General features: G+C 38.8%; 1 protein-coding gene across 1 annotated transcript in view; it reads right to left on the bottom strand.

Annotated features, from left to right (window-relative positions):
* Positions 1 to 414: 414 nt before the first annotated feature.
* The window catches only part of LOC107671589 (ephrin type-B receptor 1), a 248,840-nt gene continuing 226,062 nt past the window's right edge, over positions 415 to 23,192 (bottom strand). The window contains exons 10-16 of the mRNA XM_016464503.1: positions 18,801 to 18,986; positions 16,108 to 16,355; positions 14,191 to 14,406; positions 7,469 to 7,618; positions 4,770 to 4,963; positions 4,054 to 4,209; positions 415 to 1,976 (exon numbers count right to left, since the gene is read on the bottom strand). Coding sequence (XP_016319989.1) covers positions 1,862 to 1,976; positions 4,054 to 4,209; positions 4,770 to 4,963; positions 7,469 to 7,618; positions 14,191 to 14,406; positions 16,108 to 16,355; positions 18,801 to 18,986 — 1,265 coding nt within the window. The 3' untranslated portion in view covers positions 415 to 1,861. The remainder of the gene's footprint in view (positions 1,977 to 4,053; positions 4,210 to 4,769; positions 4,964 to 7,468; positions 7,619 to 14,190; positions 14,407 to 16,107; positions 16,356 to 18,800; positions 18,987 to 23,192) is intronic.

Raw genomic sequence — 23,192 nt, 5'->3', positions numbered from 1 at the left:
TTCATCTTACTGTTTTTTATTAAAATGATATTCTGATTTGTTTAGCACGTTTAGCTACATTTTATGCTATACAAATACAATATTAATATTATTTGTAACACTTTACAATCATGTTTAATTCATTAACATTTGTTCATGCATATACAGCATATCATGAAAAATGAACTGCATCTTTTTTTGCAGCATCTACTAATCTAGATTAAATTATAAACACACTGTGGTTCATTGTTAATTCATGTTCATTCAATGTTCATATCCATTCATACAACCTGAAATCTTAAAATGTTTTGCATTTTCAGAAATTAACATTAACCTAGATTAATACATTTTTCAAGAAGTATTGTTAAATGTTAGTTCATACATCCATAATGCATTTACTATTGTTGACAACTTAGAACTTACTGTATAGTGTTACCTATAATATTATTATTATCATCGTCAATAAGCTGATGCTATTTCTTCATGGCAACCAAAAAGTAACAGTCCAAAGCCATCAAAAGCCTGTGTGTGTGTGTTTCCCAGTGCTTCACTGACTGCTTAAGTAGAATGTGCTCAATGGGGTGGCATTAGGCATCTGTTCATAAAGGGTCACACAGATGTTCAATCCAGACACACACACAAATAAATGGAGAGCTGATGGCATGAAAGAACATGTACCGCATTTAGCAATGTCATCCAGAAACATCTGGAGCCGAGAGTGTGACTCGGCCTGATAAAATTGGTAAAGGGCAGCGGTTTCGCAAGTCTCTTCGTTTCCTGTCTGGGACCTTTCCGTTCGCTTATGTAAACACGTGCTTGGAAACAGATTAGCGGTTTTAAAGACCCTGTAAGACCAACATTAGTACAGCTTATTAACAGAGGAACTACATTTAAGTGTACTAGCTAGTTTAGGCGGTGACTACGCACCCTCCCCCAATGCTAGTCGACGCATTCAAACACTCTGACACGAAACTAACAAGAACGACTAGAAGTAGAAGAAGAAGTGGAACAAAGAAAAGCTGTACACGTAAGTGCTCATCAGCGTGGAAACACCTACAATAAACACTGTTTAGTGGCCTGAATGCGTAGCTTTTTTCACCTAAAGTATATCTTTTTAACACTAGTTTATACACAACTAACTGATATTTACACAACATTGACAGAGTCAGAGTTCATCCCAGATTGTTCTCGTGGCGTCGCGCTGACGTAAGCGAGTCCATGTCCTGCAGAATCGGCGGTTCTGGTCCAACACGCAACATTGCCAAAAATGCAAGCGGAAGAAGAGGGTATTTACATACAGGTCTGTTACACTTCACCTTCAATATGAAGGTTTACTCTGAAGATATACTCGTATTTATTTAAAGATATACAACATTTATGCTTGTATGGCCTAGGGATGGGACGCAGGCATACAGGATGTCCTTTGGCAACATCAGCCATACCGAGATCGACAGGTAGTGTTAGTGGTAAGCAGTGACGATAGAAGGTTTATAGTGGAAAAAATGAAGAATGAAAGAACCTTGTAGAAAACGATGTAGACGTCTCAGAATCTGAATAGTCATAGTGATTTTTTTGATAAGCAACGCGAAGGTAACTAAAACAGAATTAATGACAAGAAGAGGACAAAAGAGTCCGCTTCTTCGGTTTTCCCTGTAAATGTAGCCCAAAGAGACAAATAGCCGATGGGTTAACAGATGTCCTGCGAGTCTCGGTGGTCCTGTTCCGATCTGGTCTGTTGGATATGGGATAATGGTTCCTCTCCTGAAACATGTTCTCAGATCAGGATGATAGTCTCTATTCTTGCGCGCTCCGATGGGATTGGGCTCACCCGCTGGTAATTCTTACGCAAGCTGCCCAGCCCGTCGTCTGGCGCCCCCTGTAGTCATGCCAGCGCTGTGCCCGTCTGACACTGGGACATCTGCAGGTGCATGGACTGAATGCTGTTGAGGATTTTCTTCTGATGGCCGGCTAGAGTCACACCTATCCTCAACAGGTCCCTGTGAACACAAGAAGAATGCATAACTACAGTTAATACTGGACACACATTCAAATGCAGTACACAGCCATGACAAATACCTCCAAAGCAGACATTAAATAGCTGTATAATATACATTTGCATCGCTCCTTCCTAATTGTACAGTCATTTGTAACATACTTTAACAATACCTTTCCAAGTTAAAGGAGCTGCTGTTATCATTGCACATTGGTTGATGCTCAGATTACATTCACATCTCAACTAAATATGGCTGAAATTTGACGTTTTGCCTTAAATCCATTTTTTTTTGAGGCTGTACACATGAACTGATAAAACTTTACAATAAGACTGTATAGGTTAACATTAGTTGCAATAATGAAATGCAGTAGCTAACATGAACTAACAATTAACAATACTTTCACAGCAATTTTTAATTTGTACACTTACTAATACATTGTTAACATTTAAACATTAAAAAATGTATTATAAATCTATGAATTAATAATGAGCAATGCACAAAGTATATAAAATGAACAGTAATATAAATTCAACAAGAAAATGTACAAGGGCTCATACTTATGTTGCTAATTAAGCGCAGACCCTCTCTGTGAGCGGCGGCTGCATTAATCAGAGCGTCAGAGACGCTACACCTCACAGTACGCTTCCAGGAGACGTGTATTAAACATCATCAACAGCATATCCACCTGTTCACTCGATAGCGACTCAAACAAGTCAAAACACACGCACATACCTTAGCGATTCATGCTAATCCTAATGTATGGTTCATAAATCGATATTAAACAAGTTAGCTGAGATATCTGGCCGCTTGGCATTCTGTGATCAATGACTGTCTGGAAATCTGAAACCAGCTTTAATCACCCTTCACACAGACACAACAAACCAACCCACCGAGCATTAGACATCATCTAAAATAAACCAATAATATGACAGGACGGCTGAATAAGACACATAATTGTTGTAAACATAATGATTTTTGAAACAGATGTTGTTAACAGTGTGACATATGAAAGCCTGTTTTCAACTCAGGAATCAGGAAACTAAGTGATGAAGTTTAAAACAGGAAATAAAGTTGCAATTGTGAGGTCAAAAGTCACAATTTCGAGAAATAAGGTTGCAACTAGGTGGTTGACTAGTTGTATAATCTGTTGATGGGGTTAATTCAACCAATTTACTGCTGGTAGACCATCTTGGCTAAGAAGGTGAAGAACCGGCTAACCACATTTCAAAACACTGAATGGTTGACCAGTTTAATTATCTTAAGCTGGTATGTACGGCCTGGTGTTACTTTAGAAATTGACAACTTTAGAAATGTTAGATTGGTCATTAGCTGGTTTGGGTTGTTGACTAGTTGTATGACTAGATGATAGGGCCAATTTGACCATGTCGGTGAACCTGGTTAGAGCTGGTGGACCAAGCTGGTGAAGAGATTGCTAACCATATTTCAAAACTCTTCTGAATATTTGACCAGTTTAACTAGCTCAAGCTGGTACAGTCTGGTTTTACCAGCAGTGAAAAGCTTTAGTAACAATGATAAAAGCCTAATAAATATAAGAACTTTAGAAACTGCGACACTGATCATCTGCTGGTCCAAGCTAGTTTTGACTAGGTTGACTAGTTGTATGACTAGCTGATGGGGCCAAGTTCACCATGTCAGTCAATCTGGTTAGAGCTGATGGACCATCTTGGCTAAGCTAATGAGGAGCTGGATAACCACATTTCAGAATACTTCAGAATGTTTGACTAGTTTAACCACCGTAAACTAGCCTGTTTTTTCCAATTTATTTAAAAACAGTGCTTTAGACAGTTCTAAGCTGGTTTGGGTGGTTTATGAGTTGGATGACAAACTTATTTAGAAACTAGAAGGTGGTTTATTAGTTGGTTAATCAGATGGTGGGGCCATCTTTGATCTGAAAGGTCATGTTGGTCAGCCTGGATAGAACCACATTCCGGCTTGGACTGGCTGACCAGTTTGACCATCTAATGCCAACATGGATTTTTAAGACCTTTATTGACAGAAACCCCAATGTTGAGAAATTGTACAAATTATTTAGAAAAGACACTTAAAACTTCACACTCACTCTGAAGTCATCTGGGTGGCCAGCTGTAGGGATGTGAAGCCAGAGTTGAGGAAGTTGTCTCTGTATTGAGACATCTTGACAGCAGCCAGCCAATCCTCTACAGAACTAAAGGTGGTGAAGTCTGGGATGGACTTGTCCAACAACGGTTGGGACGGGCTGGAGGAGGAGAGAGAATGAGAGAGTGAGATGCAGGGGAAAAGAGGAGTTACATCACCCAACCTTGGGTGTCATGGTTGCTGTCTTTGTAGGGACCACCTACCTTGTTTTTCCCAGAAAGAAAACAGCTTCATAAGTGGACTAAATAGTGTCTTTTTTAACATGAAAACACACTAAATGTTTAGAGTTTGTGAACTGTTTTAATATATTGTACATTACTTCAGTCTTCAGCGTCACATGATCCTTCAGAAATCATTCTAATATGCTGATTTGCTGCTCATGAAACATTCCTTAGTATTATCAAAGTTGGAAACATTTGTGCTGCTTAACATTTTTATGTTAACCATGATACTTTTTTTTCAGGATTCTTTGATGAATAGAAAGTTCAAAATAACTTTTTTTTTTTTTTATTATTATTTTGTAACAATGTAAAAGTCCTTGCTGAATAAAAATATTAATTTATTTAAAAATAAAAAAGCCCCCAAACTTGTTAGCATAAATAAAGGTTTCCACCATAGTATGAAAACAAAATGTGTGTATAATAAGTTTGTTTGACTCACATAGTGGGTATACTGGCAACTGCTTTAAGGCTGGTGGGGTTGCGGATGAGTTTGTCAAGAGTACTGACGATATCCGTGAAGCGCGGCCGAGCGTTCCGATCTTTCTGCCAGCAGTCGAGCATCAGCTGGTGGAGAGCAGTGGGACAATCCATGGGGGGCGGCAGCCTGTAATCCTGTTCTATAGCGTTGATCACCTACACACACACGCACGCACGCACACACACACACACATTATTGCCATTAATTGCTGTTGTCATTGCTGGGCGAAGCACTTATATGTATGATTCTTAAACACTTTCTGGAGTCTCTCAGTGGATTCGTACACTCTTGGAACCTCAGAAAAAAAAAAAAAAAAAAAAAAAAAAAAAAGCTACAAAGCTGTAACTGGGACGGTCCCCTAAGGTACAAAAGCTCAAATGTATATATTTGTACCTTTTTACCCCTAAATGGTATATATTAAAACATTTAAGGAACATATTAGTAAAAGTACATAATAGTACCTAAAGTGTACAAATTAGCACCTTTCGACATGGTGCCAGCCCAGTGACAGATTTGTACCTTTTTTCTGAGTGACATGCAACTTTTGGATAAAGACAGTACATAAGTGATTCCTAAGTAATAAATGAATACTAACTAAATTATTCACTCAGAAAGGGTCACTGCACAAATCTTTTGCACGAACAAATCTTTTAGTGAATAAATGAGTGGTCAAACCTAAATGAATCTTTTAGAGAATTCAAACGATTTGAATCACTTAATCAAAACCCCCGTCACTAGAGGAAATGCATTGTGAGAAACTGGTTTTGAGTGCTTCAATAATAGGAACTAAATAATACCATAACAATATCATAAAAAAAGATCAAGCATACAATATTGTTTTATCACACAAAGATTGGCACATATATCAGTTTTGTTGCATAGACATTGCAACATAACACACAAACAACCCATGAGCATCATTAATCGTTAAACGTGATCTGTCATTCTACCCTCATCAAACACTGTGGACTCTCTTCCCATATTCCTCTCTCTGATTCTCTCTGACACAAGCAAAGATCAAATGAACCAACAAACACTGTCTATCCTCTGCATACCAATCTAAGCTCTGGTTCGCAGAAACATGAATCTAAATATTTGAGGATCAATATATTCTCTGCTCCCTCCACAGCTACCGCTTTTCTCCTAAATGGATTCCACAGGACGGCGGTGAGATGTGGGCACTGAGTGCTGCAGATGTCCTGCTGTTTCATTACGCGGATATGATCTTTTTATGGCAATTTGGGATTGGATGATCGTTAAAAATTCTAGAAGATTTAGATAATGAAGTGTGTGATAGGCTGAAGAAACATTACCAACCACAACTTTACCTTTGGCGGTTCTTCTGTGTCAGAGAGTATAACTTGGGACCTCTATTGCTTTGTTTGTGTTTTTGGTGCATGTCATAAGATGTTAAACATATTGTATAACAGAATCAGACAGTTTTACAGTCTTAGTCTTTCATAAGATGGTTTTCATGAATATTTAACAACATAATTTTCAAATAGAACATAAGAAATTAAGTCTGTCGAGCATAACAAACAACACCCCTTTTGAGCCATGGAGACTATCTTTGAGAAAAGAAAGTAAATACAGAGAATGTACAAATAGCAGAAAAAGAGTAATTAATTTCTTTAATTTATTTTCTTTGATTTGAACGTACCGAATCTCTGAACGCTCAAATCGTTTTATACAGTTGTAAGTTTGGCGGTCATTACAGTCACAAGTTCCTCAGGGTTTGTTCTGCAACTCTGACGTGTTAACCGGATGCTAAAAGGATTGGGGAATTTATGTTTTCATTGGCAGGATTTTCTGAAAATCCCCAGAGTGCCTAGAATGAGTCTGCTGTATTCACAATTCGAACAGGAAAAAGCATTTGTCTCCTCTGAAACACAGATGTTGGGAGATTTTAATGCAGAAAGGAAGGTACTGTAGATTCAGTAGGAAAGACAGTAAGACTCAAACTAGTGAGCCTTAGAGCCAAAGAGATTGACAGGAAATGAGACTCACGGCAATGGAATTCAGGGGTAAAGCCAAAGGGTGTTTGGTGCTTTATAGTTAATCATGCATTTTACATAGATCATGAATGCATTGCAAAGCCTTGCACTCTCAGAAAAAAGATACAAAAGCTGTCATTGGGGGGTACCCTTACAAAAGTTACTGAAATATCTCATTTAGGTACTGATATGTACCTTTAAGGTAATAAGAGGGTTTGCACCCACTATGGGTAAATATGGTGCAAATGTGTACCTTTTGTAAAGGTACCGCCCCACAACTATTCTATTCTATTCTATTCTATTCTATATAAAACTTTTATAATATAATTATTACATTATATTATAAATTATTTAATAGCATTTTTCTTAAGTATATACATGCATGAGTTTGTATTTATATATACATAATAAATATACACAGCACACACACACACACACACACATTATGTAAACAAAACTTGTATTTTGGATGCGATTAATCGCGATTAATCGTTTGACAGCACATAATATAATACAATACAATACAATACAATACAATACGATATAATATAATATATGTTTTCATTTGTATTTTACTCAGTTTAAGATTCAGGGCTAGTGTGACTCAAAGCCAGTAATAGACAGTCATACTCTGTTTAGTATAAAAAAAAGAAAGAGGAAACTTACATCTTGGTTGCTCATGTCCCAGTAGGGCCTCTCGCCAAAAGACATCACCTCCCACATGACGATACCGTAACTCCAGACGTCACTAGCAGACGTGAACTTCCTGTATGCGATGGCTTCCGGCGAGGTCCATCTCACAGGGATCTTTCCACCCTGAGGAAACAAACAAAAAATGACAGGTCAGATTGGTGCAATAGGAGTGATAGGATGCTGTCACCTGGATTCATTTTGGTCATTAGAATCCATGTGTCTCATTTATATACACAAATCAAAATGTATCACTTTCACATGGACAACTGGGAAGTATGCTGATTGAACAAAACAAATAAACAACAGGAACATATCGACTAACTGAGCACTACATCCATCGCAACTCTAAATATTTGCAAACAATGGGCTGCATTTGCATTTTTTTTAAATTCAGCACGAATTAATTCAATTATTTTTCCTTTACAAAACATCATAAAAACCTCTTTCCCTTCTTTCAGTACACACACGCAATAGTGTAAGTGTGTGTGTTTGTGAGGAGGGCCTAGTCTCGTCCGTGGAGCGTGTCTGTCTGTAATTGGACTACCTGAGGCTGGATTTGTGCCTCGCTGATTAAAATCGACAGCGGTTGGTTTTAAGATTTACCTCACATACACACCCACACAAACAATGACAAAACACACACAGAACTGGTTTGAGATCCACATGCTTTATGTTCCAGTCTAATGATGTCAATTAGTTCAGTCCTGCCTCTGACGTCAACCAGACGAAAACTACAATGCAGAAAGGCTGAGCAGCATATTGTCATTCTGGAAGTGTTTTTTTATTATCTCAATAATAAACTACTAATATTTTTACATTTTCTGAAGAAAATGTGCAAAACTGACTGACAAGATGTTAGGGTCGTTGCTAGGGTATTGGTTTTTACCAAGTTACAATGTGGTTGCTACATGGTTGCTTATTGTACACATTCCGGTTTTTAGAAACGACTTGGTTCCCTTCTTTAATGTAAGTTTAGGGAACATTCCAGCACCCACCAGATTTACACTTTCTAAATTAAAGTTTAATGAAGTTTCTGAATAAAAAAATAAACAGGAAATATTTCAGTGAGTTGCAGAAGAGGCAAATAAAGAATAAAATACTGAACAGACAGCTAAACTCCACAATATATCATGGGAAACTAATTCATCCTCAAATGACTGTGAATGATGTCACTGCTTGTGGGTGGGGCTTTCTCATTTTAAACGCAATACTGCAGCCGTTATGAAGAGAAAACAAAAACATTTTAGAAAATGAAAGGACAACAACCTAAAACAAGATTACATAATCTCAGACCTCTTTCTCTGTCCAATTTTTATTAAGTTTATTGTGGAAACAGTGACGAAACAGTGGTCAGGGAAGGACAGATGCCTGCTGGGAGTTTGCGTCACTCTTACATTCCATCTCTTTAACCCCTCAGTTCTCTCTTTAGTCCCCTCCATCCCTCCTCCTTTTTTCCTTAACACTACATTTTTGCAACCCATTGAACTCAATATTCACTTTCAATATTCCTGTAATAAGTCTGCAGCACCTCAGTCAGAGATTTATAAAGACCAATAATCATATCAAAGTCAGATTTCTTTGCTCCTTTGATATAAGAGTCTGACATAGTGTAAACACGACACAATAAATAAAAAGCAAAAATTCCAGCCCACCCAAGACCATATACTGAAACTAAGCTGCAAAAATGGGTCATTCAGAAATCGTAAAGGTTATGACACGCATGCTTTGTGTTTAGGACCTCAGAAATCTGTCAGGCACAAAGCTGGGCATTTTTCAACAGCAAGCACTATGACAACCAATAGCACAATAACATATGACCACCCATGTTTAGATGTCATAGGTGGATTCAACAATTTTGCCCACCCTAACGAACAACATTATGAAGAACTTCAGGGAAAATAAAATACTTCACAATATAAACAAAAAAATTATTCTTTTATCAAATGAAAAAAATATATATAACAAATGAGGGATTTGATGACCCTTTCTGCTTGGATTTTCTTCTGACCTTTGGGTTCAGCGACCTGAAAGACTCAATTTCATCTCCATCGATTCTAATATAAGATGGAATGAACCTACATGTGACAGAGACCATACAGAGAGTCATACAGGTCACCTCCACTGACTTCTATCTGTGACAAGAGGCCTGTCACCATAGAGACGGGGCACATAAATACTGAGTTCAAGTTAATGACAATTACTTTTACATTGAACCCATGTAGTGTGAACATAACAGAACTGAACTAGTAATGGTTAATGCAAAAATGGCAATGTCTTACACCAATGATAGCTTGTTTGAAGTGTGGTTCTAAAAAAAATTATAAAATAAAATATAAAATAAAATCGAAACAGCTGATTCACTGAAACATAAAACGTCTGGGCAAATACAATAAAGTGGTTTATCATTCATTCAGCATTTATAGTTATAGATCCATATGTCTCTCTGATGCGCCACTGTCTCTCACTGAACAATGAAGATCTGTCTCTCAGAGCGGCACATGCTCACAGCAAACAACACTTGAATAACTGCAGAAGAAAGACACACCACTAGTGTTTAATGTTCCAAACACAAACAATCTGCATTGGAAATGTGCCTGCATGAGGCAAGACGACAGTGGCATATATTTAGATCTGAAAACCTGTGCATATTAGAAAGACTGTCTATCACTACTTTACATTACTTACAAGTGAAGAAACTTACAAACTGATGAAAAAACATGTAATTTAATGTAATGTAAAAATATAGAGATGTAACATGATATAAGATTTCTCATAGTTTGATATAAGGTTTTGGTCACCCCATGTCACACTGGTGTCAACAAACTAATAATGCTACAAAGTGAATACTAGATCACCTTGTCTAACTGCTTTCAAATTATAACCCGTGGCCATTCGGTTTCTCTGTGGGCCACACAGATCTAATTTGCTTATATCTCCTTCACTTACATTAATTTCAAATTCCAGTCCAATTTGTGCTGTATTAACATCAGCAGGCAAATCAGACATCAGGGGAGGTGGTTTAGATAGCAGCAGGCTAACCGTGTGTCGCTAACCTTTCGCGCCCTCTTCCCGGTCCTGTACCGCTCCGCCACCGCCCAGACGCCCGACGGGGACAGCGCAAATTAAACCATGCTCACCTAATCCTTTATCATCCTTTCCTCCCAATTTCCCATCCAGGATTTTTAATATTAGATTATGACCTTGTCTTTCATAACCAGGTTAAGTATTCTGTCCTTTCCTCGACTTGTACGCCTTTTCTTTTCCTTTGAGAGTTCTTTGTGCTTAAATGAAAGAGCGCTCGCATACCACTGTGTGAGGTTTTCAAGTCTGTCACATGGTGCTGCAGGTCAAAGGTCAGATGGCTTGTTTAAATAATGACAGCTGAGGACAGTGGTGTGGTGAAGTGTTGCTCACACTGCTCCTCTGTTTGATACCCGCAGTAACTTGCTAACCAATCTGCTCACATTTTACAAGAGAGGCAAGAGTCAAGGTTGTATAAACCCATGAAATTGAGATTGAATTGACAGTTTAAATTCACTAAAATAAACCATGATAAATGTTGCAGTCCAAATTACATTCTAAAAAAGTCAGACAACACTATTATTAGTGCTCATACTCATTATAAAACATATAAACATACTTTTAAGGTTAAGTGACGTGATATGTGACGTGATATGTGGCCAAGTATGGTGACCCATACTCGGAATTAGTGCTCTGCATTTAACCCATCCAAAGTGCACACACACAGCAGTGAACACACACACACACCGTGAACACACACCCGGAGCAGTGAGCAGCCATTTATGACGCGGTGCCCGGGGAGCAGTTGGGGGTTCGGTGCCTTGCTCAAGGGCACCTCAGTCGTGGTATTGAAGGTGGGAGAGAGCGCTGTACATTCACTCCCCCCACCTACAATCCCTGCCGGTACGAGACTCGAACCCGCAACCGTTGGGTTACGAGTCCGACTCTCTAACCATTAGGCCACGACTTCCCCTTAACATGTATAACCTGACATCACCACTTGTACTATGGACATAACGACCCCCCCCCCCCAAATTAAAAAGTCTTGAGGAGAGCTGTGCAATTACCATTCTAAGTGTTAAAGTGGACACAATACAAGCCCCCATTAATTATTTTTTTTGGGCAAAAATCATTCATTTTCTTCAGAAGAACATGAAATCTAGTGTTACTTTATATTTCTGACAAAACCCTTCTTGCTTGGCATAAATTAAAGTATACATCAGCCTTCATTCAGAATTAATCTGGCTCTGTGATACTGACCTTGAAGATTTCCTCCTAAATGCTGTTGTAGACTATTAGGATTGCTCAAGGCGAGCTGTTGTGAGATCAGCAAAGATTAGGCGTAAAAAGAGCAAACGTGTTCATCTCAGCTGCACCGCACAGAGTACTGACACACACACACACACACATATACAGACGGGGAATGTAATAACTGATGGGCTTATACTGGCTTAGCTACCTGTGACACCTGACATTTATCAGACTACATCAAACACACACACGCACACACACACGCACACACGCACAGATGCATTTCTCCTCATTCGTCCTTCCTAAGAAGCAATTTAACAGGTTTGTCTTTCTTATGTTCATTAAATTTGACATTATAATTTAATAATTTCTAGAATTGCTCATTCTTATCACTCCATGCATTCCTTGGGAATTGAACCCATGAACTTGGCTCTGCTTGAGCTGCATGAACAACAGTATAGGAGCTGTGTTGCCAACACTGATCCAACAAAACCAGACGACTGCATGATGGTCAGATGAATTCTTCACGTCTCAGGCTAGTTCACACTGCCCTAACAAACCAAGTTGGGCAATGTGAACTAGTTTAACAGAGTTCTTGGGCAGAATAAGTCATAATGTGAACCAGTTTTGATGCCGACTGGTAAAAGTCTGGCTAAACACGCTATATACAATTGCACAAAACGCTACAGGACATCAGACTTCAACAACTGGGGCTGAGACGACAAGTAAGGGAAAACTGAAGACACTGAAGGATTTGAAATGGTGAGAAAACAGAGGAAAGAGAGAATGAGCATGTCACATTCCACATTCCACACTCCAGCATGCCAAATCACAACCCTCGGATGGGAGAGGAAGAGGAAGAGGAAGAGGGAAACAGAAAGTGACAGAGGAGGGTGGCACGGCGAGGGGGTGTCACACATTCAGATCCCACCTCAGTGTAAATTGTTTTATTTTCCATTTGCAGCCACTGCACTTGTCATGCTGACAGCGAGAGGGAAATCTGTGTTCATGCTGGGAAAGTGAGGGACATTTCTTTATTTCTTCCCTTTGAATTTCACTTCCTTCTTTATATCATCTCCTCTAGGCCAAAGAACCCTCCAGTTTCAGGTGAGAAACTGAGTAGAGTTTGAGTTTTAGTACAAGATTGTTATCTTCAAGTTAGACACAGTACATAAATCAACTAAAAACAAATTTAAAAAGCAAAATGTCAGAGTGACAGGCGTATAGGCAGACGTACTTACAAATGTCTCATCCTCAGAGTCCAGATCGTAATCTGGCTGTACTGTGTCCAGACTACATGTGACTCAAATATTTTGGCATTCAATTTTTCTATACTTCTATAGACAGACAGACAGACAAACAGACGGATGGATGGATGGGGCTAGTAAACACAGGCCATGAAAAGCTAAAAAGTGAACAAAAATGGCAAAAACCCAGGGGGTAATTAAATTCTCCCTCTATCAGTGAGGAAGACAGCGATGTCACATCAGTATCACACCCCTGTTCACATCTTTGCCGCATATTCCTGTCAATCAGCAGGCACCGCAGGACATCTTGCTTGTGAATAGCGACTGCCTTTGGGGCTTAATGAGCTTTCACGCATTTTAAAAGACAAAACGTTAGCTAAATATTCCCTGTCTGTCGTCTCGTCTCCTTATCATCCGCCTCACATCTCTGCTCACCAGCGCTGAGGAACCACCCGAGTGTAAAAGATGAAATTGTTTGCTTACAATGCATGGGACATTTCTATGAGAAGACTGAAGTGAATTTAAAACACGTTCAATAAAGGATGTGACCCAGGGCTGTTTCTCTCCAGTGCGGAGGAAATGGTTGACCCTGCTAAAAGTGTGACTGTCAATGTAGCAGCGCCTGTCTTAAACCAGCCTGAACACAGAAATCATAACAGGGTCAAATAAGCCCAGATAATTACAAACGCGACGAATCCACAGCACCAAAAATATCACAGTGCTCTGAATAGAGAGTCTTTAAGGAGGCAGGAGAAAATAGTATTTCATATTAATATTAAAGATCCGCAGCACAGGAGGGCTAATGATACCCTGGATGCCTATTAATAATGATACATAATAGAGAATTCCTGAAGTCTGAGCACTCCATTTGGGAGGCAGGCTATTGGAAGTCCAGTCACTTGGATGTGTTCAATCACATACAGAATTCAAATGCAGATTTTCCAGGAAATGGTCATGTCCTGTCAGGGAGACAATGCACTGTTTCTTTCTGGAGACATTTTGGGGAACAGCGGACATGAATGAGAAAATAAAACCAAAGCTTGAGGAAATGAGGGGCAATTACAAACGGTCAATACCTGCCTTTACAATTATCTCAAGCAACATTGCTAAACATGGCACCTATTGGCTCCTGTTAAAATGAAGTGGTGAGCCTGACATGCCTGGGCAAAGTCTTACCAGTGAGCTGGTGTAGGTGGGGTCAGAGGTGTCTTCCTGCAGATAACGGGACAGGCCGAAGTCCGACACCTTGCAGACGAGGTTGCTGTTGACCAGGATGTTGCGGGCAGCCAGGTCTCTGTGGACGTAATTCATCTCGGACAGGTACTTCATGCCTGCGGCAATTCCCCTCGACATCCCCACCAACTGGATCACTGTGAACTGCCCATCGTTTTGCTGTCACACAACACATATCACATGATGTGCACCAATACGTCGATGCTCAACCTCAACCAAAGGAGCTCCTGGTGTTTAGCTATAAACATTTTTGGTTGTACAGTATGTGGTTAATGAAAAATATAACCATCTTTTTCCACTTCACTCTGTTTCAAAAAGCTTAACATGATTTGTCAAAGCAGGACATGATCCAGGATACATGACACTGTTTCTGGAACAAAATTCCTATGAATCAATCAGATTTTAGGGTTATGATTATAGTTGTGCGCCATTCAGAATTGAATTGTGAGTGCCTTTAAAATTCCAATTCAAATTTGAATGTATCAAAACAACAACAGATACGATATATATAGAGATAAGAATAGACAGAATGATAAAATGATCAATAGATAGAATGATAGATAGATAGAATGCTAGACAGAATGACAAAGAACAACAGACAGAAATGACAGAACAATAGATTGATAGAATGAAAGAGAGAGACAAGACAATGGTTATACCAGCTTCCGGCTGCACTGCACGGCGCGACCCAACTGTGAAGTCATAAGCAGGTGCCCTTCGTCTGCTCTGTTTGGGCGATGCAGCATTTACACTCCGAAAGAGGACTACTCTCGGATAAACAAACAAACAACCGAGCGAAGACACGAGGACGAAACTCAAGACAGATAATGTGTGTGTGGGTGAAATGAACGGGTATGAGACTGGGCAAAAGAGAAATGTGGTATGGAGGAATGTCCATGAGCCATCGGTCGGACTTTCGTGGAGTTCGGTGGAAAAACACTTAATTTCCCAGAATGCATTATCTGTTATTTTTATTTATGTATATAGTTAGTTAGTTAGTTAGTTGATTGCCATTCAAGTTCCTGTGGGGTGTATGAAGCATATGAACCACATGATCCATACCCCCTATTCTTAAGGGGTTTTCTTGGATGAACATCGAGGAACCACGCTTGAGTTCACACCAACATTCACACCAGCCTAACGAATCAAAAATTGACTTCCCACAGACTCACATCCACATTAGAAGCTCTAGTGTGAAATGGCTCGGAGTCTGGAGGTCCTTCATAAACTGCTGCTGGATCTCCACTGTACCCTTGCTCCAGCTGCAGTAGACTGTCTTTGCAATTAGCGTGAAATCAAACAGATGCAAGTCGCTCTGAGACATCAGTGTGCTTTAATCTTTTAGAAACAAGTTAATTAATAAAATGATCATTTCATACAGAGGCAGACCTTTCAATAATTTGAAACAAACAGCAGCACGGATTAAATAAATATCTTGTGAATAAAAAGAGACATTGATTTTCCTTTTCGTGCACCATTTGTGTTTAACACTTCATCAGTAGCTGTCTAAACCGTGTTTACAGCACACAGTGGGAGACCTTACAGTTCCTTCGAAACTTCTGTATACAGCCGCCATTTTGCACAAGAGAAAGCTTTGAACCGAAGGCACGATAACAAACAGGGGTGGGGGTGTGGATCGATGGCAACGCTACTCGGATGTGGTGGATTTCTAAACCAACTTCAAAGAGCCCCTTCATTGCGGCACCAGATCAAAGCTAGAGAGAACCAATCCATGAGACTGAAAAAAAAAAATGGGCTGAACATTGATTAAACAGTGTATTTCCCCACACCAGAGGGAAAGAATGAAACAGACAGCAAGAGAGAGACACAGAGGGTGCTTGTTTTGGATGTTGCACTTACCCTAAGGAACGAGTCGAGTGCCCCATTCTCCATGAACTCTGTGACGATCATGACCGGTCGGCTCTTGGTGACCACACCCTCCAGGCGAATGATGTTGGGGTGGTCAAACTGCCCCATGATTGATGCCTCAGACAGGAAGTCGCGCCTCTGCTTCTCAGAATAGCCCGCCTTCAGTGTTTTGATGGCAACGTAGATCTCTCGTTTTCCAGGCAGTTTCAGTCGACCTTTATACACCTCCCCGAACTCACCTTGGGCACACAAATTGGAGGAATGAGTGAAAGGCCATTAAACCCATCAGTGAACAGTGAATCAAGAAATAGAAGCGAATTGGATTCCCAAAAGCCAATGAATGGAAGTCAAATTTTAAGAAGTTGCATGACAGAACTTGCATTTTTCCTCAGCTTTGAAGCAGACCATATCAATTGCAAACAATGATTTTCAGTGATTCAGTGTTTTCTGAAGTAGTGTGAACTAGTGTAAGCATACTCAGATGGTTTGGATAAAAATGGTTTCTAATTTGCAAAACAAAACAAAATAATTATTGGCCAATCCAAGTGTAATCTGATATTACAACTTCTAAAGCAAACAGCAACTACAAAAGCCCTAAAAGTCCCAGAGTTTGATTATGAGTATCAAAGCTTAAAATTTGCATAGTAGAGCTCATGTGTGTATCTTTTCCAATTTATTCAGTGTTTAGACTAAGTCATTTGTAGGCTGATTTCCCCAAAGTTTTCTGGCAAACACAATGGCAGCTTCCTAAGCACAGTTCAACCAGTGGTGTTATCTTGGGTCTGGACTACTGTTAACCCTAGAGTACAAAAAAAAACAACAAAAAAAAAAAACATACTTACTAAACAGTTCAGATGTGGTAGCTTAACAGTTAAGGATCTAGGCTGTTTACACAAATCTGCAGATCAAGTAAAGAGTATATAATTCAGGAACGAGTCACTGAGGTCATTCTGACCTTCAGTATGTCATCAAACCCCAGGCTGCCTAACGGAGACTCTCCCTACTATAACTTCACTAGAAGCAACACCAAGCTTGATTATATCTGTGTGGCCCCAAAAGTCTTCTAAAATCAATAAAGCTCAAGATAAAATGAGCAAAAATAGTAAAGGATAGAATAAAGAGAAACTGTGTCAACTTTGACTTGAGTTTTAGTGCTAAAAGGTTGAGAGTATTTGTTATGATCTGTGTGAAATCCATATGAGGTGCATCAGTGGATTAACTTGAGCTGTCTGAAGCAGAGCAGACTGTGAGTCATACCGCGTCTCCACCACGACTCGCCAAGAAGACGAGGAGAAGGGCACAGACCCTCAGGATGCGGTGTCGTGAGTCCTACTTGAGTTTGAGAGTAAATGAGAGGTAGATGTGCTTCAAAACTGTCTCAGAGAGATGGCTGTGTAATGGTTGTGTTTTTTTACGGTCAGTTTTATTAAACTGCTGTTTATTTTCAAGCTTTTGCCCATAAAGCTTTAAGCCCGTCATTCATGCATTAACAAGTGCATGGAGAAAAATCAGCAATAAACAAGCAACACACCTGCCCCAATAACTTCTTCAATCTTGACAGTGGAGACGTCTATTTCCTTGGCAAATTCTCTGACGGCTTCATTAGGATCTTCGTAGGTGAAAGGGTCGATGTAGATTTTCATCCCCGGAGAGCCTGGCAGGGTCGGGCAGCCCATGGGTGTGTGGCAGTTGGACAGATCTGGCCTTAAAGTGAGTTCTAGAACACAGCCGAATTCCACAAATCACTGAAATGCGCTGAAGTTTCTTTTGCATGGTGTTATTAACGGTTTTCATTTTAATGCAGTTTTAAAAACATTTTGGCAAATCTATTTTATGATCTAAACGAAAGCAGGTCAAGTCTAAGCATGTTATTATAAACCATTTCTGTTTTAATGCATTTATTGAAGCAGTAAATAAACAAATCCAATATGAGTGGCTAAACAAGAGGCAATCTAAAACAGAGTGGATTTATCTGAAATATGAAAATGAGCACCCATTGCCTGATGTTGATGACATCAATAGTTCCTCATAAAAACACTGAAATAAATAGGGTAGTGAATTGATTTAAATTTCAGAAGGAAATTTAAAATAATTTGGCTGGAAAGTGGAAAGTCAGTGCAATGTGACAAAATTGTGACAAAAACAGGACTGGGGTGACCCAACTTCACTAGAAGCAACACCAAGCTTGATTATATCTGTGTGGCCCCAAAAGTCTTCTAAAATCAATAAAGCTCAAGATAAAATGAGCAAAAATAGTAAAGGATAGAATAAAGAGAAACTGTGTCAACTTTGACTTGAGTTTTAGTGCTAAAAGGTTGAGAGTATTTGTTATGATCTGTGTGAAATCCATATGAGGTGCATCAGTGGATTAACTTGAGCTGTCTGAAGCAGAGCAGACTGTGAGTCATACCGCGTCTCCACCACGACTCGCCAAGAAGACGAGGAGAAGGGCACAGACCCTCAGGATGCGGTGTCGTGAGTCCTACTTGAGTTTGAGAGTAAATGAGAGGTAGATGTGCTTCAAAACTGTCTCAGAGAGATGGCTGTGTAATGGTTGTGTTTTTTTACGGTCAGTTTTATTAAACTGCTGTTTATTTTCAAGCTTTTGCCCATAAAGCTTTAAGCCCGTCATTCATGCATTAACAAGTGCATGGAGAAAAATCAGCAATAAACAAGCAACACACCTGCCCCAATAACTTCTTCAATCTTGACAGTGGAGACGTCTATTTCCTTGGCAAATTCTCTGACGGCTTCATTAGGATCTTCGTAGGTGAAAGGGTCGATGTAGATTTTCATCCCCGGAGAGCCTGGCAGGGTCGGGCAGCCCATGGGTGTGTGGCAGTTGGACAGATCTGGCCTTAAAGTGAGTTCTAGAACACAGCCGAATTCCACAAATCACTGAAATGCGCTGAAGTTTCTTTTGCATGGTGTTATTAACGGTTTTCATTTTAATGCAGTTTTAAAAACATTTTGGCAAATCTATTTTATGATCTAAACGAAAGCAGGTCAAGTCTAAGCATGTTATTATAAACCATTTCTGTTTTAATGCATTTATTGAAGCAGTAAATAAACAAATCCAATATGAGTGGCTAAACAAGAGGCAATCTAAAACAGAGTGGATTTATCTGAAATATGAAAATGAGCACCCATTGCCTGATGTTGATGACATCAATAGTTCCTCATAAAAACACTGAAATAAATAGGGTAGTGAATTGATTTAAATTTCAGAAGGAAATTTAAAATAATTTGGCTGGAAAGTGGAAAGTCAGTGCAATGTGACAAAATTGTGACAAAAACAGGACTGGGGTGACCCTCAAATTAAGGCATGTTGCATTGCATTTTGCTGATCAGGCATATCTAGTATAGACAGCTTTGCAGTTTTGTTGATTATACTGGGAGCAATCCAGGTTTACCACATCAGTCTAGACAGACTAATATGCTGTTGTTCTGAAAACTTGTTTTGACAACATCCTCCTTCCCCCTGACCACTGATTTTAAGTAATTCTTGGTTAAGACCAGCAGGCAAAATCTATTTTTCTATAAAACGGAAAATTAAAGGTTTCAGCAGATTTTTTTTTGTATGTCCAAATGATTTTCATGACATTCAGGTCCGTTAATAATGGTTCTGCATTCTAAAATATAGTATTAAAACAGCGATGAATTGTCAGCTTGAAAAGCATGCATAAGTGAAGCACTAAAAGTAGTCCACACAAATAATTAGGACTATTTCATAAAAAAAAAAAACATAATATTAATCAATTTCTAGTCAAGAACACTGTTTTCTATACATGCACTAAATAAAAACACTTAAAATAATACTTAAAAATATATTATTTTTATGAGTATTATACTGTAAGTATTATTGTTTGTACTGTTGTGCAATTGTTAAGTGGAAATTAAATCGGAGTCTTTCATTTCAAAGGCCTAGAAACAAATCTAACCGCTGTTGCTTGCCATTACAGTGTTTATTTTCTAACCTTTTTTCCCCTTAAAAAACATTATGGATTCATTGCTGGTGACTATGACATCATTAAACATTAGTGGCAACACAAGACAGTTGCAGTGAAACTCTCTCTCTCTCTGCTTCTCCAATAGAGCCAAATCAAATTCTCTTCTGCCTTTATCCCCCACAGGACCTCATAAACAGATAACGCAGACACGCTATCAAACTGCTCTTCATGGCAGAAGATGAAACTTCATGTGTAAACATCACTATGTGTAAGAGAGAGAGAGAGAGAGAGAGAGAGGATGCAGAAAGTAACCTCAGAGAATCAGAGAGAACCAGCAATCCACACAAATAAACCAAACATTAAATAAGCACTAAAAGGTGGTGTCATAACTGCTGCCCAATAAGAAGGAGACCCAGAAGCAGGTGTGGAAGCTGATGCAATCACACTGAAAGACACAGGCAAGAGTCGCTAACGTCTGCTTCAGAAGAGCGCTGGCTCGGACGCTGGAGGGTGGAGAGACCGCGGTATGTCACCCAGCGTGACAGGAAGGCCAAGGGACATTCAAATCTTCTGGCATAATAATAACCCATCCAGCACTCGCTTTACTGACAGCCCTTGACTCCAGACAACAACGTGAAATGGATCCAAATTCATCCAATTTACTGTCTTAATAAATTCTAAACATTTTTTATTATGCATCATTCAACAATGCATATTATTGTAAAGAAAAAAAAATGTTGGCATAAAATATAACTTTTATGACTGCTGAAATGACTTTTCTGCTTTTCTTTTGTTGCAATGTGAGCTGGAAAACATATATTAATAAATCAAATGACAATCAATTCTCAATAGATACTGTAAAATCAAGCCACATCCTACATTATTTTTTACCTAATCACTCGAAAATGTCTCATCATTATTGTCTCATATTGACTTTAAAGGGTCATAGCTAGAGAAATCAAATACCCCTTATTTATTCATTCATTCATTCATTCATTCATTCATTCATTTTAATAAACAAGTTTGATCCACTATGAAAACATGGGTAAAATTAAATTATCATTAAAATTATGTATATTTATTAATTTAGAATATTTATAGTATATATATCCATCCATTCACCCATCCATCCATCCAACCAACAATATAACTTGATTTTATTTTTAATTTTAAATAAATTATTATTACAATTAAATCATCATTAAAATTATTTATATTTATTTTTTTAATTTAGAAAATTTATAGTATATCTATCAATCTATCCAACCAACCAATCAACAAAATAACCTGATTTTTCCATTTTAAATAAATTATTCAAATTAAATTTTAATTAAAATGATTTATATTTATTTCTTAATTTAGAATATTTATAGCAAATACTGTATATCTATTGAGCTTGATCCACTAACACAAAGTAAAAAATAAATAAATACACATAATATTTATTGATATCATTTACACTGCAAAAATGGCTCATTCTGAAATCTTTGTACTTCTGACATCAGACATGCAAAAAAAACATTAACATATCCAATCACATTTGAATGTCAGTAATGCCTAATCAGTGACCAGAAAAATGAGGAAGAAACATAAAAGAAGCTATTATTACAACAACACAATTAGCAAGTGTTTTTAAAATGTTGTGATGTTCTTCAGTGTGTAGCACCTACATCTCTGCAGATCCTTCAGAAGGATGCTGGCATTATTAATGAAGGGTTGAAATTCATTTTTAACAAGGTCCCTAGCCATTTCAAAGCTTTACTAACATTTTAAGTGGACATCAGGGGAAAAATGATAAAAGGAATCTATGATATGAACCCTTTAACGTGAAAAAAGTCATGCAGGTCTGTTGAATTATTCATTTCAAACACACGTGCACAAACCTACAGAGTGCTTTAATTTTAGAAATGCAGCTTTCCTCATCAATAACCCAAATGCCAAAGAGTTTATCTCCCCTTGTCCTCTGGAGTAATGCAATGTAACAGCTCCACTCATTTCTTATGGCTGATAAAGGGAAATAAAAATATATATGTTAATATTTCATAGCCACTTGATCCGTGCGTGCCTAGAACACCAACTGCTCTGCCACTCCACTGAACCCCAGTCCCGCAGGAGAGAGAGAGAACTCAGATAGAGCCCAGAATGCATCACTTCCACCTGGGGCAGCGTGTCGAAAACCCTGTGAGACAGAGCAACAGAAACTTCTGGCCAAGCCCCTGAGGAAAACACTTGGTCTGGTCTTAGGCTCACGTACACCATTGTTTGTGATTATTTATTAATAGACAACATCTAATCATGTCTCAGAAATCTACAGAACTTAAAGGGTTAGTTCACCCCAAAATGAAATTTTCCTGTGTTTTACTCACCCTCGAAGCATCCTAGGTGTATATGACTTTCTTCTTTCAGACGAATCCAGTCGGAGTAATATTAAAAATTGTCCTGGCTCTTCCAAGCTGTATCATTGCAGTCAGCGGGTGTTGAAGTTGAACAGTTCACAAGTCGTCAAATAAAGCATGCGCATCCTTAATAAAACGTGCCTCACACGGCTCCGGGGGGTAAATAAAGGCCTCCTGTAGTGAATCCATGTGTTTTTGTAAGATAAATATCCATATTTCAAACGTAATAAACACTTTTCTCTCACTTCCGGTATCTGTCATATGCGGAAGCCGTTCCGGTGGATGACGCAGGATGTATGCGCAGCGCGCGCGCCTCTGAGAAATGCTAGTCTCGCGAGTTTATTTATAGGAGCAAAGGAAGCAAAGTTTCCTTACTTTAGCAAAGGAAAACCAGTCTCCTCTTGGCTTATATCGAAATCCTCTGACATTTTTCTTTGCAAATCCTCGGTTTGTACTTCTAATTCATGACCAGCGTTTTGTTTTGTTCTCTCTCCGCATTCGTCACTAATCACGCAACGCCAACGTACTACATCATCCACCGGAACGGCTTCCGCATGTGACAGATACCTGAAGTGAGAGAAAAGTGTTTATTACGTTTGAAATATGGATATTTATCTTACAAAAACACATGGATTCACTACAGGAGGCCTTTATTCACCCCCCGGAGCCGTGTGAGGCATGTTTTATTAAGGATGCTCGCTCTTTATTTGACGACTTGTGGACTGTTCAA

This window comes from Sinocyclocheilus anshuiensis, unplaced genomic scaffold, assembly GCF_001515605.1.
Source record: "Sinocyclocheilus anshuiensis isolate Anshui unplaced genomic scaffold, SAMN03320099.WGS_v1.1 scaffold1149, whole genome shotgun sequence".
Taxonomy (NCBI): domain Eukaryota; kingdom Metazoa; phylum Chordata; class Actinopteri; order Cypriniformes; family Cyprinidae; genus Sinocyclocheilus; species Sinocyclocheilus anshuiensis.
This window is presented reverse-complemented; position numbering and strand designations above follow the sequence as displayed.